Genomic DNA, 16755 nt, shown 5'->3' on the forward strand with positions numbered 1-16755 from the left:
ATGTAACTGTAATAACTGTAATAACTGCACTGCTGATTGGCTGTTACCCGAGCCATGGCTCTGCTTGTAACCAATCAGATGATACTGTGGGTGGGACACAGTATCAGAAGGCCGATAATCCTTCTGATTATGCCTGGCCGTTAATTGGTCTATCCCTAATAATAACTCCCAAAAGACAAAGAAAAACAAAAAAAGATAAAAATAAAAAGCTTCAAGCAAACAGGCAGGGAATTAATAAAACTTAATCAAGGGGTAAACCTCAAGATGTACTGTAAACTTGTAAAAACACAATGGCAGGATGGGGAGACCCAGAAAGTACAAGAACCCTACTGGAACCTAGAGGAGCAGAGGTAAAAAGAAGGAAGCAATGAAAGAGATGGAAATAGTACAAAAGATAAAAACATAAACAGTAATGTGGATTAATAAGTAAAAGGAGGCAAAGTTATGACAATAACAAAGACAGAAAGAAAAAAAAAAACATAGTAACTTTACAAATAAATATAGATACCATACGATATGACAGGCATTTTACATTAGAGCGAATGAACTCTAAGTTAATAAACAGGTAAAGTAAATAAATAACATAATGAAACTGTTGAAAAGGAGTAAAAGGCAAAGACGGTAAGAATTCAAAGGAACAAAAGACGATGGGAAGACCACATCACATAAAAGCAGGATGGTAAAACTGTGTTTGAAGAAGTGATTTAATTTGTTATTGGCTATTATATATAGTTATTCAAATGCTGAATATATAAGCTAAATAAGGGCTTCACAATAAAGCTTTAAACATCCCATAATTCTCTTCGAAGTGAGTATTTATACTTAGGTAATGTAAGTCAGAGTGTTAGTGTTTTTAAAAATCAAACACTCAAAGTGAGAGTGCCTGTGACCCTGTTTGTTTAGAGCACGTGTACGTCACAACAACAGCAGCGATGAACTGAAATAATAGCAATAATAATAATAGCAATAATAATAATAGCGTTAATAGTAATGGAAGAACAGAGAGTGAACTAAGCAGAGCAGTAATGATGGTCAGTTCATCTCCATGGAGTCAGCTGAGTGTCAACCACCATTTGGCAAGAAGTAATAGCCGTGCAGCAGTGTGTGTGTGTGTGTGTGTGTGTGTGGTTAGCAATGTTTACTCTACAGTTCTGGCCAGGCAGCAGGATTAGTTTCTGTAATATCATGAGTGGAAACAGGAGCCAGCCACTGGCTCTGTGGAAAGCCCAGACCACTGTGTACTATGGAGCGGTTGAGCATCGGACGTCCGACTGCTTCTCCTTCCAGCCAAAACCACTGCTGTCACTAGATTCTCTCACTAAGTTGCAGTAAGTAAGTATTATTTTTTTGTCATGGTGGTTAGGAAGTAAATCAAAATTATGAACGGACTGAGAACAATTTAATTTCAGAGTAACACAGTTAACAGAATCATGGGACTATTAGTTTAGACATCTTTCCCAACATGGCTTCAAATGAAGATAAAAAATATACAGATCTAACACCTGACTGTATGCTTTGGAAAAAATAAAAATCAAGACTTTAAAAATATCCACATATATACATGGAAACGTGCATTTCATGCCTCATGTGCGCTGAGGAATCCTACACTGCCTCGCCAACAACACCAATGATGATGCAATGTGAAAGTACACAGGCTTAATGGCTTCTTTACTGCGCCGCTGCAGGATCTCAATGTGTAAGGGCTGTTGAGATAAGGCTTTGAAGAACAGATGTGGTGGTTTGGTGGAGGCAGAAGGAGAATCTGCAACCATCCTCAGCTGCAACCATTGAGGCCCAGAACACACACGTTCTGAAGCAGAGCTATTTTCCCACACCGTCACAGGCCAACTTATAGAGTATACAGTTTAATTCTCTGGCATCAGTGCTATAAACGGAGGAGGGTCCAGGTTTATTTTCTTTGCAGAGTTTGCCTTTGTAACTAAAGAGACCAAAACACTGGAGGACAACAGCAGGCTGGGGAGCGTAAAAGAAAAATGGAAGAATCGGTAGACGAAGGCTGTGTTTGAAACAGAGGACTGTTACTGCACTTTGGCCTTTTATTTTCACAGAGGACGTTATGAGGAACTTAAAATGCAAACTTCCCATCAGTTTCCAAGTGTATTTCGCCATTGTCCTTTTGTTTGTTTGTTTCTCCCTGTTAAAGAACGGCTTCATGTTTAGCCATGTGGTGTTTTAACTACAACATTCTTCTGATTTTCTGTTTTTGTGTTTTCATTGGGGCTGTTCTTAGCCTGAAGAGAACAGGTAGAGGTGGGGAAGAGAAGAATGGAGGGTACGAATGCGATAGCCCTGAAGTGCAAAACATAAGGTAGGTACCAGTTCTGATGGGAATGGTTGATTGGACGGGCATACTTGTCCGTCTTTAAGCTGAAGACGACGCTACGTTCATGTGTAAATTTTTTGTTTTGTGTTGTCCTGTTTTGTGGGTTTTTTCTGGTGGTCATGTTATCTTTTCCTTTACACTTCATCGCCCATAACTTGATGGGATGAGATGATATGCTATTTGATACGGGATTCTTTTATGACTTTTGGGGTGATTCAGTTTTAATTGCAATTCTTTGATATTTTCAATTTTGGGAAAGTTTTTGTTTGTTTAGTTAGTAAGTCAGGGGACTTATTCAGGGGGTCTGACATCACATAACTAGAAAAACGTTTCGCCCTCCGTTGGAGAAAAGTGGTACCTTTTTCAAATTTTTCTGAAAAAAAAAAAAATAATAAAAAAAGTTGATTTAAAACAATGTATTACACATTGTGATGAGCTGCTTTGTTCAGCCCCTCTTGCTCCTGGTTGTCAGTGTTGATTGGCCAAAGACTGTGACTGGGAGTGTGGAGGCCTTAACTGATGACGTGGGCAGAAGGTGCTGCCAGCTTTCTGAAAGAGTCCTGGGAAGATGCCAGGCTGTGCGTGATTGTTGGACTTTAGAAATGCGTTAGTCGGGGTAGTTTAGTCCCTTGCGTGCATTCCAGACAAACCCACAATCAACCTCTTCAGCATCCCGCTGGATCAGGACATGAACCAGTGCACAGCGTTCCATAATTCCTCGTTAGACACAGCATATCTAGATTACAAAAAATAAAAAACAAACAAAATGAACAGGCAACTAGCTTTGACTGCCTGCGCTGAGCTAACTTTTTTGTCTGTGAAAGATGTCAAGATCTTCCGACAAAACACAAGAGAACCAGGATGCTGTGTTCTTCACAGATCAAAGACAGCAAGTAAAAAGTAACTTAGGCCCCGTTTACACGACGCCGAAAACGGTCGATTCCGCAAACATTTCATTGCGTTTTGGCCTTCCGTTTAGACGAGACCACGTTGCGTTTTCAGTGAAAATGCAAACTTTTGAAAACGCTCCCCAGAGTGGAAAGATCTGAATCCGCTCCTCCATCCAGCTTCGTGTAAACACAGAGCGGAGCGTCTCAGGGTGAAACGCTGACGTCACCGCATGCGCACTCGCAGTTTTAGGTGAAGGCTCTGCGCTCAGCCACATTTCCAGTTGAGCCAGTAGTTGGCGGTAATGCGCGTTATGGTTGGATTGCCGGCCGTCTCACACAACAAAACGGCAGAAAAAGAAAGAACAGAAGAGGAGACTTCTCCTCCTGGAGTCGTATGAACGCGGATCGTTTTCACGCCGTCCTCATGTAAACGCGGGTGGCTTTTGAAAACGCAAAGGAAGAATCGTTGCGGGAGTCTCCGTGTAAACGGGGCCTTAGGCCACAGAAAGACTTCAAGATGAGGTCAAATAGCAAACGTTAAAGTGAAAAAAACAAATAAAAAAATACCTGTGCAGTATCTGATCACTTGTAACACACGTTACAGGAGGTTATTTTTTTATGTGCTTTAACATGATCATAAACTTGGGCAGTCTTTGTTGCTTAGCAGCAGCTGGTGATAGTCCGGCTTTAGTCGAGCACACTTCAGAATGTGGTAAGGTTCCACTTTGGGTGCCAAGGCTCAGGTGGGGGACTGACTGGGAGCTGAGTTTCTGGGACGTGGTGTGGATAAAGTCTGAGTACAGGGTGCAGAGAGCCAGCTGGAGTGGGAGAAACGTCTGCCACTGCTGCTGAGACTTATCAAAACAGCTTCTACATTCTTGCTCAATCACCGCCATCCCAGAGGACTAAACACTTCTACCAGTGTTTGTACTTAGATAAACAGTGACAAGTGGGCTGTCGGGGGCCTCTACGGCCTTCTTAGAGACACACTTCACCAAAGGGCCTCCACTGTCATACTAACTGCCACCACCTCTGTGGGTCCACGCATGACGCAAGACCACTTGCATCTTGACCTCATAAAAACAAATGCAGACACAGATGCTGGAGGAAGTATGAAACATTTCTTCATGTATGTGGCAGGAAACAAACCTGTGATAATACCTCAGGGGTCCAACATTGCCAGAAGAGCCCCAGTGGCCAAAGAGCATGAAAACTCAGGGGAAGAGCCACCAACAAAATCTCTGATGACGACCTTATGTTCACTGCTCTCAGAAAGCGCTCTGACTGGTCATGAAAAGGAATAAAAATAAATTAAAAAAGCATCACTGTTGGGCTCTGACAGACTATATGCACTGATTAATTATAATAATTAATTTTGTTTCTGTATAAACTTTAAAAAAAGGCTTGAATTTCAATTTTTTTTTGTGTGTAAAAACTGTAAATACAGGCTTAAATTTTGAAGTTTTATTTGTGTGAAAAATTGAAAACACAGGCTTGAATTTTGAAGTTTTATTTGTGTAAAAATTGTAAATACACCCTTGAATTTTCAAATTTAATTTGAATAAAAATTGTAAGTACTGGCTTAAGTTTTTAAATTTAATTTGTGTAAAAAAATTGTAAGTACTGGCTTAAGTTTTTAAATTTTATTTGTAAAAATTGTAAGTACTGGCTTAAGTTTTCATTTAATTTGTGTTGAAATAGTAAATACAGGCTTGAATTTTGAGATTTTATTTGTGTAAAAATTGTGAGTACAGGCTTGAGTTTTCAAATATTATTTGTGTAAAAATAGTAAATACATGTGTTAATTTTGAGAAAAAAAAATATATATATGAGATTTCAGCTGACACAGGGTTGAATGTAGCTCATGGACCCCTTTTAAGGTGTGACATTTTTTCCAAGGAACCTCTCAATGTCATAACACTGATTAGCATAATATCAATGCATGTAATAATGAACTATGTGTTACTTTGCAACGATAGAATTAGGCTACATTCATACTTTCCAAACTTTGAGAAATTGTTAGCTCCAGGGTGTTTTTTGTTAGGTGCTTTTTATTTTTTTTATCTATTTATGGACTGTGAACGATTATCATATCAGAACTGATCTCATGGCACAAAACTGAATCGGGTATTGGAAAAATAGCTGCTTTTACTGGTGCAAGAGATCCCAGTATGTTGATGTGCTTTTTCATATTGCACACTTAAAAAATCATCTAAAATTTCTGAATTATCCCCCGGACTATCAAGCTATTTTTTATGGACCCCTCGGGGTCCTTGGACTGTACGTTGAGAACCACTGGTCTATAGAACGATGTTTTAATTTAGAAATGGATCGGATGGGTCATCACTTCAAGAATATAACACAGGTTGAAGACAACAGACAATTTAGAGGAAAATAACTTGGAATTCATGTTTTGAAAGAAAATTGTGAAACACACAAACCAAAGGGTCTCCTTGAGACATTTACATTTGTGTTTACTTCTGCATTAAAAATTGTCATTTTAAGGTGACGTCAAAGAGGGGAGTCCCTCTGCTTCTCTGCCTCTGTATAACATTAACAAACATGGATCAGACCGTCACTCCTGTCAATGAAGAGGGAGAAAACCTCAATTCCTACACATATGATGGTTCCCAGGCTGGTTAGAGCTTGATATGAAGCAATGACCAGAAATATAACAAGATGCTGAGCCAAAACACCCACTCTCACTCAGTGCCACCTATTATTCACACTTGATCCAAATGGAGTCAGAGAACGCGAGTCCCCATTGTTATGTTAAATGATGCCACGTTGAAAAAAAAAGCATTTTAAACAGCTGTACCTAACATAACCACTTCTTCCTCTTAATAGGTGCATTTGGTGTTATATAACATAAAACCAATGGCTGACTCATTCTACAGCCACTACCAGATGATGTTAAATGTTAATTTCCAAAAAGAAAAATAACCAGCAATCTGCTCTGTAAGTAGCCAAAACATGGGAACTCTGTTTAGACTTAACAATGAAACAGAAGAACAGAAATCATCTCATGACTTAGCACTGTCACCGTATACATCACCCCACCTGGTGATAGCAAAATGTGTCTTTAACCAGTAAATCCGTATTTGGACCAAAAAGAGAAAAATTGACACAGCAAAGCAGATCTGACTGAGGAAAAGGTTGAAGGGAAGCCACACAGTGTGAAATGTGTTACAGTAGCAGAAGAGTTATTTTTTATCTGTTTTTGATAAGAGGCAAGTCTTGCTGAAAAGACAACGCAGATGTGTAGATTTATGACCCTCATGATTCATAAAACAACTCTTAAACACAAGCGCTATGATGTGATAGCTCTTTGGAAAAAAACAAACCTCAGTGGGAGAGCCGAAGTCTGCAGAGGGGCTACAGGTGCTGGTGTCTGGCAGGGCCGTTCCAGCACTGCTGCGCACCGGGGAGGACACGGCGGCACTGGTAGGTTCTGGGATGTTGGAGGTCTGACGCAAGATGCCGTGTCTCTGGAGACGAGTCCATGTGCAGCTCCAGCTGAGGAGGAGCTCGTACAGGAGCTGAATCTGGAGAGTGACAGGAGCAGAGAGGTAGAGGTAACTCAAAGGTGAAACACTGAATGTCTTTTTTTAAGGATCACATAGATGCCTGGAGCTGGATGGTCTGTCAACTTTTTTCACCCCTGAACACACAAAGCTTGCGATGACATCATAGCTAAATAAAAAAGTAGAGTAAGTAAGTTAAGTAAAGTCTAAGTAAAGTTTCAAAATGCAAATAGAAGAAACAAGAGAATTTTATCTGAAACAACAGTTAAAGTGAAACAATCTGTTCATCAGCTGATCAAAAGTTTCAGACCACAGCTCAAAAAACCTGAAACCCCTAAAACAGAAATCAGTATGAAAAAAGGAGTGAGTGATGAGGAGCTCCACCGTTCTTGTTGATCTCTTCCTGCTGGATGTGAGTGTTTCCAGGAGGCTGTGGGAACGTTGCTCCAAGTGGTGAAGATGTCTTCATGGAGGATCATCCACTGTCTGGACCTGATGTCCATTTCTGTAAACGTCCCTCTCCATCCATCCCCAAATGTTGTCAGAGTGATTTAGATCAGGGGAACATCAGGATGGTCCAAAGAGTGAGCTGATTCCTCTGGAAGAAGTCCTTTGTCAGGCGCCCATTGTGACCTGCAGCGTTGTCCTGTTGAAAAACCCAGTCATTCCCACACAGACCAGGGCCCTCAGTCATGAAGGAGGCCCCCTGCAACATCTCCACAGAGCCAGCCGCCGTTTGACGCCCCTGACCAACCTGAAGCTCCATTGGTCCATTGAAGGAAAAAGCCCCAGATCATGATGGCGCCCCCTCCACTGTGCCGCCGTGAAAACATCTCCAGTGGGATCTCCTGGTCATGTCAGTAACGTTGAAGCCATCAGGACGTCAAGGTTCAGTTTTTTCTCCTCAGAGAATCAAACTTTCTTCTCCTTTCAGTGTCCCATGTTTGCTGCTCTCTGAAAAAGTTCAAACGGTGAGTTTGTGGCGTTGAAGGAGACGAGGTCTTTGAAGACGTGTTTTGTTCTTAAAGCTCTTCTCTCTCAGATGGCGTCTGATGGTTACTGGGCTGCAGTCGCCTCCAGTAACAACCTTAATTTGGGTCAAGGATCGTCCTGTGTCTTGTTGGACAGCCAATCAGATCTTCTGGCTTAGCTCTGGTGAAATGGTTTTGGGTCTACCTCTGAACTTTTTTGTTCTCTAACCCTCAGGATCTTTGAAGAAATCCAAAATGTCTGTCTTACTGCGTCCAACCTCAGCAGAGATGGCGTGTTGTGAGAGGTCTTGCTGATGCAGCTCAACAATCGACCACGTTCAAAGAGAGAAAGATTTTTAGTCTTTACCATCAGGAGGTCATGACAGAGAGAAAACCTGACAGGAAATGACTGAATCCACATTTTAAGCAGATTTTGTCTTTTAAAGTCTGTTGTTTTAAACTTTTAAACAGCTGATGAAGAGAATGTTAACCTTTAATTGCTGTTTTCAATAAATTTCTCACTTTTTTTTTGTCTCACTCCCATTTCTTCTCATGACATTTTAAAACTCTACTTATAACCTTTTTTAACTGATCTTAAGATTTTCATCAGGAATGAATCACAAACAGTGCTTTGTTTTTCAAATCTCTCTTCTCACCCTGATTCTTCTTGTCAGTTTTGTAGTTTTTAGTAGGAAATCTTGTTCATTTGGGAGGCAACAAGAGAGAGAAGGAAATCTTAACCAGAAGAAGGGCTGCAGTCCATTTTCTCATTGTCCAAATCCTCCGTGCTTCTAGCCAATGTTCTGTAGAGAGGCCTCCTTTCAGTGATGTAATACCTGAATGATCGTGTTTCGATTTGATGTCTCACTATTTGAATGGCACAGCGTGCTCATACACGTGCTTCACTGCAAAACTGTGTAATCCATAACAAAAAACTCCAAAGAAACACCCACAGAGGAAAGTTAACTCGTGTCGTCAGTTTCCCCAGAAAAACTCACCGCAGTTAGGAAAAACTGAAGGCTAAGTGTCAAGTCTTCTCCACTATTTATCATGTTTCACATCAAAAGAGGCTTGGCTTCAAACAACAACAAATCCCAAGGCAGGAGTGGAAAACATTAGTGAGAATCAGGGTAATGTGATATGAAGCTTTTTTTAGCGATGTGTTTTCTCCCTGTTCTTTAGCAATAAGGGAGAAAACAACTTTTAACTGGGAGCTAATGTCATGTTCTGAAACGCTTTGTGTCCGTGCCGTCTGAACCCCCCGACACGTGAAGATGCTGAAAAATGAAGTCCCCAGACGCACAGCACACATTCAAAAATCCTCTCTGCTCCAAACACATTTTCACTAGCTTTTGTTCTCTCACACACATGATTGCCTGTTAGCACACATATTACAGCAATGACTTCCATAAATAAGCATAAATCAAATGAAAGGCAGCGCAATATTTTACAGATGGGCCATTTCAAACATGTCCAGGAAGAGCAGCTGTCCAGAGACCCAGAGACAGGGCTGACGGCTGCCTGCCATACCCGTACACACGCACTGCCAACAGGAGAGGTATGGCTCCACCCACAACACACACACACACACACACACACACTGACATGAACACACAGTACCTACTCTACATGTCACTGGGGAAGAGGGGGGATTGAGAAAGTGAGCAGAACATTTGGAGGCGCGGGCTCTCCAAAGAGCTGTCATCTGCAGATCAGGAGGTTTGCTGAGCTGCAGTAGTACAAACTGGAGCCTGAACAAAGGCCTCCACTGTCATTCATAAAAACTCTCAGATGAAGACTAGGCAGCCTGCAGATGGTGAGTGTTCATGTGCCATTATCTGTAAACAGTTTATAGAGAAACTCCACAAACCTGACACGCTGATGAGTGTGTACGCTGCATGTGCTCAAATATATAGTTTATGAGTGTGTATGAGTGAGTGTGTGTGTTGTGGCTTTGACTGTGTGTGTTCACTGAAGTACTTTAAAGTTTTACTTTAAAAACTCAAAGATGTGTTAATCTGCTGATTTATGCTTAATTAGAGCATAACTGAGTTTATATTTTTTAACAAACAGGATTAAAAATCAGATCAATAATGTGAGATAGAAGAGTTCCCTCCTCATAAGATGGCTTGGACTATATTCCTTTATTTTGTCTGTAACTTTGCCTTGTTCTGCTGTGTAATATGGAATGTAAACTCACCTTTGGAGATAAAAAAATCTAATTTTCATTATTGAGGGACAGCCACCAGAGTGGGGTTCTTTGACCCTTATGACATGAGTTTAAATTTTTTTAGGGAAGAAAAAAAATACCCCACGTTTGGTCCTTATCGATGTGTCAGCAAAAAAAATAAAAATTGCTAGTCAGACTGCCCCAAATAGTCGAGACGGCACCAGTAAGTTTTATATCAACTCCTGCATGTGCGACCAGGAAATTAGCAGATTTTTTAAATTTTTATTAAATAGTTTCTGTTACTGGCAAACTTCAGTCCAGTTGCTGGTGATAACCAAGCGACAAACTCTAGTCTAAAAATTATGAGACAATGCTGAAGTGCTAAAATCTGCTGTTTCTACAGTGTCTGCTTGAGGCTGACTCTGGAAGTACAGGAAGTCACATACACACCAAGACAAAAAAAGACGTTTTCACTGCAGAAATAAACATATTTACAGCCTGGTTAAAAAGAAAAAAAGTCTCCTGTCTGAACACTAACTGCTAATATGAGGGGGAGGATGACTGAAAAGTGATTTAATGCCTTTTAGTATGGTGACTCAAAGCCTGCGTAACTTCCAATATGGCCGTGCCAGCCAATCTGCTTCAAAAATCTGTTTCAGAAACAGACGGGTGACACCAGGGAGACTGTGTCCATTAACTAAAAGTCTATGGTGATAGCACACAAACAAGCTGGTTTATCAACCAACATCAACTCCAAGAAGAAGAAGAAGAAGGTGGATCAATGTGTGTGAGAGCAGGGCCCAAATGACAACTGAGATTGTTTAATTTGTAAAAAGAGGCGGGTTCTTGGGATAATCATGCAAATCTACAGGTTTCACATCACTCATGTCAGGGGTGGGCTGGCCATCCGGAAATTTGGGACATTTCCCAAATGGCCGATCTATTTCAGACCCTAACCGGCCAGTGGTTGGAGCGTCTGTTGATGGCCGATGCTGTTGGGGGGGGGCTGCCAGTCTACCGACATGTCCCGTTGTTGTGGGCCGGGCCGAGTCAAAGTCCCGGGCTGTATTTTAGTCCCAGTCCGCCACTGACTCTCGTAAACAATGAACAATGGCGAAGAGGGGTTACTTTGTCCACAACAGACCTTAGTGTGCCAGAGGAGACTGATCCTGATGATGAGTCCAACTTCTGTTTTGAGGAAACAGTCATGGCGAAAAAATAAATAAATAAACAGGAACTTCTGTTTTGGGGACAAGTAACTGTGCAGGTTCACCTTGATGAGGTATTTCAGGAAGACGAACTCAGTGAACTTTTATCGTCAAAGTATTCATCAGTAATTCAGTGAAAATGAGAGGAATGTTTACCTTGCAAGTTGATTTACAGTGTGTCCCCCTAATTTTTAGCTTGAGGCCCCAGAATTTAAAGTAAAGGGGCTTGTGTGCTCTTTTGAAGGAAAAGATAGTCTAGAGCCCAGTGGTGGGCCTGTTTTCATTACTAACTGATTTTTATTGGTGAGTTTATTTATCTTTTTATTGATTGATTGATTGATTGATTGATTGATTGATTGATTGATTGATTGATTGATTGATTGATTGATTGATTGATTGATTGATTGATTGATTGATTTCAGCTACGGTTCCAAATGATCAAAATGAAAAAAAAAAAAAAAAAAAAAATTAACCTTTTGTTCTGGGTCAAGGATGTGTTTGATTTCAAATTTTTGTCTTTAAAAAACTAATATAAAATATCAATGTCTTCACAATTTTCTCCTGAAGATAGAATGAAGGCAGAAAGTTAAAAACGAGATGAAATTACAAAGGAAAAGAAAGAGAGATTTTCTACTAGATCTTCAAAATCAACATGACTCATCAAAGAAGTGCAGTCATATCTCTCAGCCTTACCTCACACGTGAAAAAGAGGAAAGAAGAAAAAGACGTTTCGCTCAACAAACATCCAGATTTTCTCGTCTCTTAGAAGTTTTCCCACAAACAGATAAAGGATTTTTATATGTTTCTGATAGAAAGTCTCCAAAATATCATTTTAGTGAGTGTGACTACTCAACAGGTCGTCCCAATCAAATGTTTACAACAAAGCTGGTCTATAAAGATATAAATGTGATCACAGCATCGTAACCCAACAATAAAAAGTACAGCAGAGACCTTACCCAGAGACACGTTCCTCTTCCAGTCTGTCACTACTCATCATGCTCTCACTAAAATACAATTAAAGACTGAGAAACAAAGATGACGAGTCTCCCCTTCTCTTCTCCTCTCAGACCTCAGAATGTTTGACCAAACAAGCAAAGCAACACTCCAAGGTTTACCCTTACATTTTCAGGAAAATTAAACTGAGTAAGAATATGACTCAGTTTGTTTATGGGAGTCCATCTATATCAGGAAATCATGCAGAGTCAGGATCTGCCTGCCAGGGTTCGTGTGGTGATGTTTCAACATCGTTTACCAGTGGATGATTTGTGTAAACACTCGTATAAATCAAATGACCGCTCATGAGACTCAGGACTGTCTGACTAACCTGCGGGTTGGAGCACTTGACGTGGATGGGCTGCAGATCAACATGGAGGCAGACAACAAAGGAGTGTCTTCCTTCAGAGCTGCTCTGCAGCTTATGGGAGGTGATGGCGAGTGTGGAGGTGCAGCCCATGGGCTCCAGCAGACTGAGGCTGCGCTGCTGTCCCAGCAGAGTGTACACACTGAACTGGCTCAAGCTCACCGTCCACGGGAAAGCATCACCTGGGAGGGATGGGAAAAGGAAAGAGAGGTTACGTCAGAAACCCAAAGAGGGTGAGAGAGTTGTCACGTGAAAGGGAAAGTTCCTCTCAGGCAGACAGCCGTATCAAAGCTGCAAGTAAAAAAATATAAATCTGACACAAGCTGAAGAGCTTGAAGTTGTTAAATGCAAACTCTGGAAGAACCATTTCACAGAGAAGTGGAACATAACTGCTTATTTCCGTCTCCTCTCCTCCTGAAATCAGCATGCCCGTTCATGATGTCATCGAAAAGCTGCCCCCCCCCTTCAGCCTCTGAAGAGAAAACATTATTCAGCCGTCCCAGCATGGCTTAGGTCAACTCTACCAGGTGTGGACGCCACATGTGCAAGATCTATCTCTCAAAGTCCTCTGCTTAAGTTTGTTTGTCTTTTGTCATTGTAAATGAGTGGCTGGAGGTCAGAGGTTTAGCCCGTGTTGAAAAGGCTGTAATGATGATAAATTCACCCCATGGAGCCCGGCACTATTACAAACAAATCCATTTCAATTATTTATAAAAGCTTATTAATTGCAATAAAGGTTGACCTCTAATCTGATCTCAGTCACTGTGTCTGAAAGTGCCACATCTTGTCTGTCTCTATGACTTTTCCCCTTGAAACCTATCTTCAGATTCAGGGTCACATCCTACCTTCATCCAAGACCGGTTTGGAGACCACGAACGGGAGCTCCTGCAGCGGCTCCATGTACTTGTGCCCTGCACTTAGGACCGTGATCTGAGGCAGGCAGGCAACCAGAGTCCCCGGCATGGAGGCCTGGTTGTGGTACCAGCTACGGACGGTGCCAGGGATGTCACCGGAGATGATGGTGCTCGGGGAGGCAAGGCTGTCGTTGGGCAGGAACACACAGCATGACTGCAGCTCCATCTTCAGAAGGGAGAGAAATAAAGTATGTTAGTTCACCATGTCACCTTGTTCCTGCTCATTTGACTTAAGTGTAAAAGCCCGTTTCCATGACGTCTTTTTGTATTTATCATTTAGCCCCCGGGACTCGTTCAGGACCTGTTACTCAACTTGGGCTTGAGCTTGGCCGATACCGAGTCCCAATCCAATTTTTTGGGTTTGGAGATAAACTTTGCTGAAGAAGTGAGAAAGTGAAGTTGCAGTTTTTTGTTTTGTGTGTTAACAATACTGATTAATATGAAATAAAAGTTAAAGCGTATAAAGTCCACTTAACGTAGTCCAGCTAGTTTTGAAGTTAAAACCCTCTGGATCCCATACCTGTCGGCTGGATCAAAATACCACTTATTTTTAAATGACTGGCATGTACCCTCAAGTTTCCAAGGGTACATGAATGTATCACGTACGAAGCTGGCAGCAGTTTTGGCTTTTTGACACCTAACGTGAATGATCGGTTGAGAGGATCGGCTAGAATTCCTGATCACTGATACTTTAAAAAATGCCAAAATTGGCCCAATCCGATACTAGAGATCGGGATTGGGACTTCCCTAATTGGAGGAAACACAAGAGATAGAGGACCCAAGAGCAGATTACTCAAAAGTATTTATCAACCAAAACTCAAATGTCCAAGGCTCGCCAAACTTAAGAAACCCAAAACAGTGAAAATCAAAATCACAAGGCAGGAGAAGGCCAGGAGACATACCACAATCGACAGCAACAATGAAATGAAATGAAACAGAACTCTCACAGAGACCAGGCAGACAAAGGAGCAATCAACACAGGTGTGAAACAAGACACAGGTGAAACACATGAGGGACAATGAAATAAGAGGTGAACACAAAGGCCAGGAGGGAGAACTTTACCAATACAGGGAGCAAGCACTAAGTGAACAGGAAACACAAGGGAAAAACACAACAAAAATAACTAAGATTAGCGCATGAATACTCTAGATCAAGGAACAATATATACTCAAAACATTGAAAAACTAAGAACATTTGAACAAACCCCTACACATGACAGAACCAAAACAGAACCACAAAGAACAAGAATCAAAAGTTTCTGGGACTTCAGGTCAAAAAGCACCTGACAAGCCGACAGAATCAGGTAGAATATGATTAGTTAAACACCTTCCCTCTTTAAAACACATGTATTTAGAAACAGGACTTGACTTTGATCCAGGTGGTGTGTGCATGTGTGTGTTCAGGTTACTGAGACTACCAGTGCATTAAATTTGTCTGATGCACAACACATACAAGCCAAACAGACCCAAGTGAAGACTGTACACGTGCACAGCCCCCTGCTTGAAGCACATTCCTGAATGTTCTAATGCCTCTGACAGGCCTGTGGAAGGAGCCCATTCCTCCAAACTTTGATGAGATCTGAGAGGGAGAGCTGGTGCAGCAGAAACAACCAAAGAGACACAGATGGAGAGAAAGACAGTTGGATAGAAGGAGAGCAGGAGACAGATATTGTTACACAGCCATCTCACGCTGCTTCCTCTTTTGATTACTCTTCAAAGAGGGGTTTGAAACCCGAACACTTTTGCACACTGACACATAAAGCGTTGGCCTTTTGGAGTGCCGACACGCAGGAAGAAAATCCATTGACACTGCCTGGTCTGCTGCAGATCTTAGCCGAGTTAAGCTGTAAAGCAGGCCGGCACACGGAAACCGCTGGGTTTAACACGGTGACTTTGGTCTGCACCCTGAGCTCACTGCCTGAGACTAATGCTCTCCTGCTGGATCTCTGGGTTTACTTTTACACATTATTTCACTTAATAACACATTACTTCTTCAGCATGGGCTATTCTTCAACACAGTGGCATATTTTAGGCCTATTTTAGGGGTCTGAAGCCTCCCTAAAATTTCTTCGGCCCCCCTAAATGAATTAGTGTTTTTTTTTGTTCTAATAAATAAATATTTAAATAGATATTCAACATAAAGCTTACATTAAACCAGACAGCTAGGGTTGCAAGAATCTACCGATGCATTTAGATGCATCAGGTGTATTTCAGCTTGAAGGTGGAGCGCCCCTTCAGTGAGTTGTTATCCACTCACTTCCATTTGTTCATGTAAAGAACACCCTCATCACTGGAGATCCAGTCCACGTATTTCCTCCAACCTTTCTCTGTACCTGAGTAAGACACAGAACTGACTGAAAGCAGCATGAGGAGAGGAACCTGACAGATGGACATATGAAAGCTTTTAAAGAAAGTAAGTCTTAATCACTGCTGGTAGAAACAGTTAGCTAGCTCCAGCAACGAGCTAACAGCTAACGGCAGAAAGTCCCATTAAATGAACGAACCGGGTGTTCCCTGTTTGACAAATATAAACCTGACTTGCACACTCCCTTTACGAGACTCCCCTGTAGAGGTGCAGCGTGAGATGTGTGCTGTACAAATGATCTCTGTGTTACCTTTATATTGGGCACGGGTAAGATGACAGCTAAGGCTGGATTTTTATAGCAAAAATTAAAATGAAGATAAATTGAATCTTCTACCTCAATTACAATTTATTTAAGATTATCCCACTCTCAACTCAGTTTATTCTGTAATTCTGTAATGAACATGCACAGATGAAGAATTAGGAGTTATTTATTGAAGCAATGGAAGTGAAATCACACATAAAAACATACATGAGACACAATATAAATGTTCCGGTAAATCAAGATCTAGTTAAATAAATCAATAAAACACAGTATTAAAACAGTTAAGGTCATTTTGTGGATTTGTCATTTAGTCCTATTTAAGATGGTGGCAGCATTTGGTATAAAAGATTTTTTAAAAAGACCTTTGGCCAGAGGAACTCTATAGCGCCTCCCAGACCTCAGAGGCTCAAACTGACAGGACAGGGGATGGGAGCTGTCTGCCAGGATTCTCCGGGATTCTCTTTAATTTACGGTTTTGATCATTTTTTCTACTGATCGCCCAGCTCTGATTCAAGCTAAAAAAAGAAAAAACGCTACATCTTAGCTAGCTAGCTAGTTAATCTAAAAAGCATCATGAAGATCCTGATTGTTTATATACAGATGGAGGGTTTATAGTCGTCATGTTTGAATACACACCTTGAAACAGGAACTGGACTCATTCATATATGATTATCATCTGTAGATAACAATAACACAATACTAATAACTACTCCACCACCTCTATTGACTTGTAGGAGTCAGCGCCAAG

General features: G+C 41.2%; 1 protein-coding gene across 3 annotated transcripts in view; it reads right to left on the bottom strand.

Moving 5' to 3' along the window:
* The window catches only part of vps13b (vacuolar protein sorting 13 homolog B), a 411975-nt gene that overhangs the window by 213092 nt on the left and 182128 nt on the right, over positions 1–16755 (bottom strand). For all 3 annotated transcript variants that reach the window (XM_074682783.1, XM_074682782.1, XM_074682784.1), the window contains 3 exons: positions 13313–13547; positions 12432–12649; positions 6579–6779 (listed from right to left, as the gene is read on the bottom strand). In XM_074682783.1, the coding sequence (XP_074538884.1) occupies positions 6579–6779; positions 12432–12649; positions 13313–13547 (654 nt within the window). The remainder of the gene's footprint in view (positions 1–6578; positions 6780–12431; positions 12650–13312; positions 13548–16755) is intronic.

This window comes from Halichoeres trimaculatus, unplaced genomic scaffold (genome assembly GCF_033239565.1).
Source record: "Halichoeres trimaculatus isolate MK-OKI-2021-1 unplaced genomic scaffold, fHalTri1.1 fHalTri1_scaffold_12, whole genome shotgun sequence".
Classification (NCBI taxonomy): Eukaryota; Metazoa; Chordata; class Actinopteri; order Labriformes; family Labridae; genus Halichoeres; species Halichoeres trimaculatus.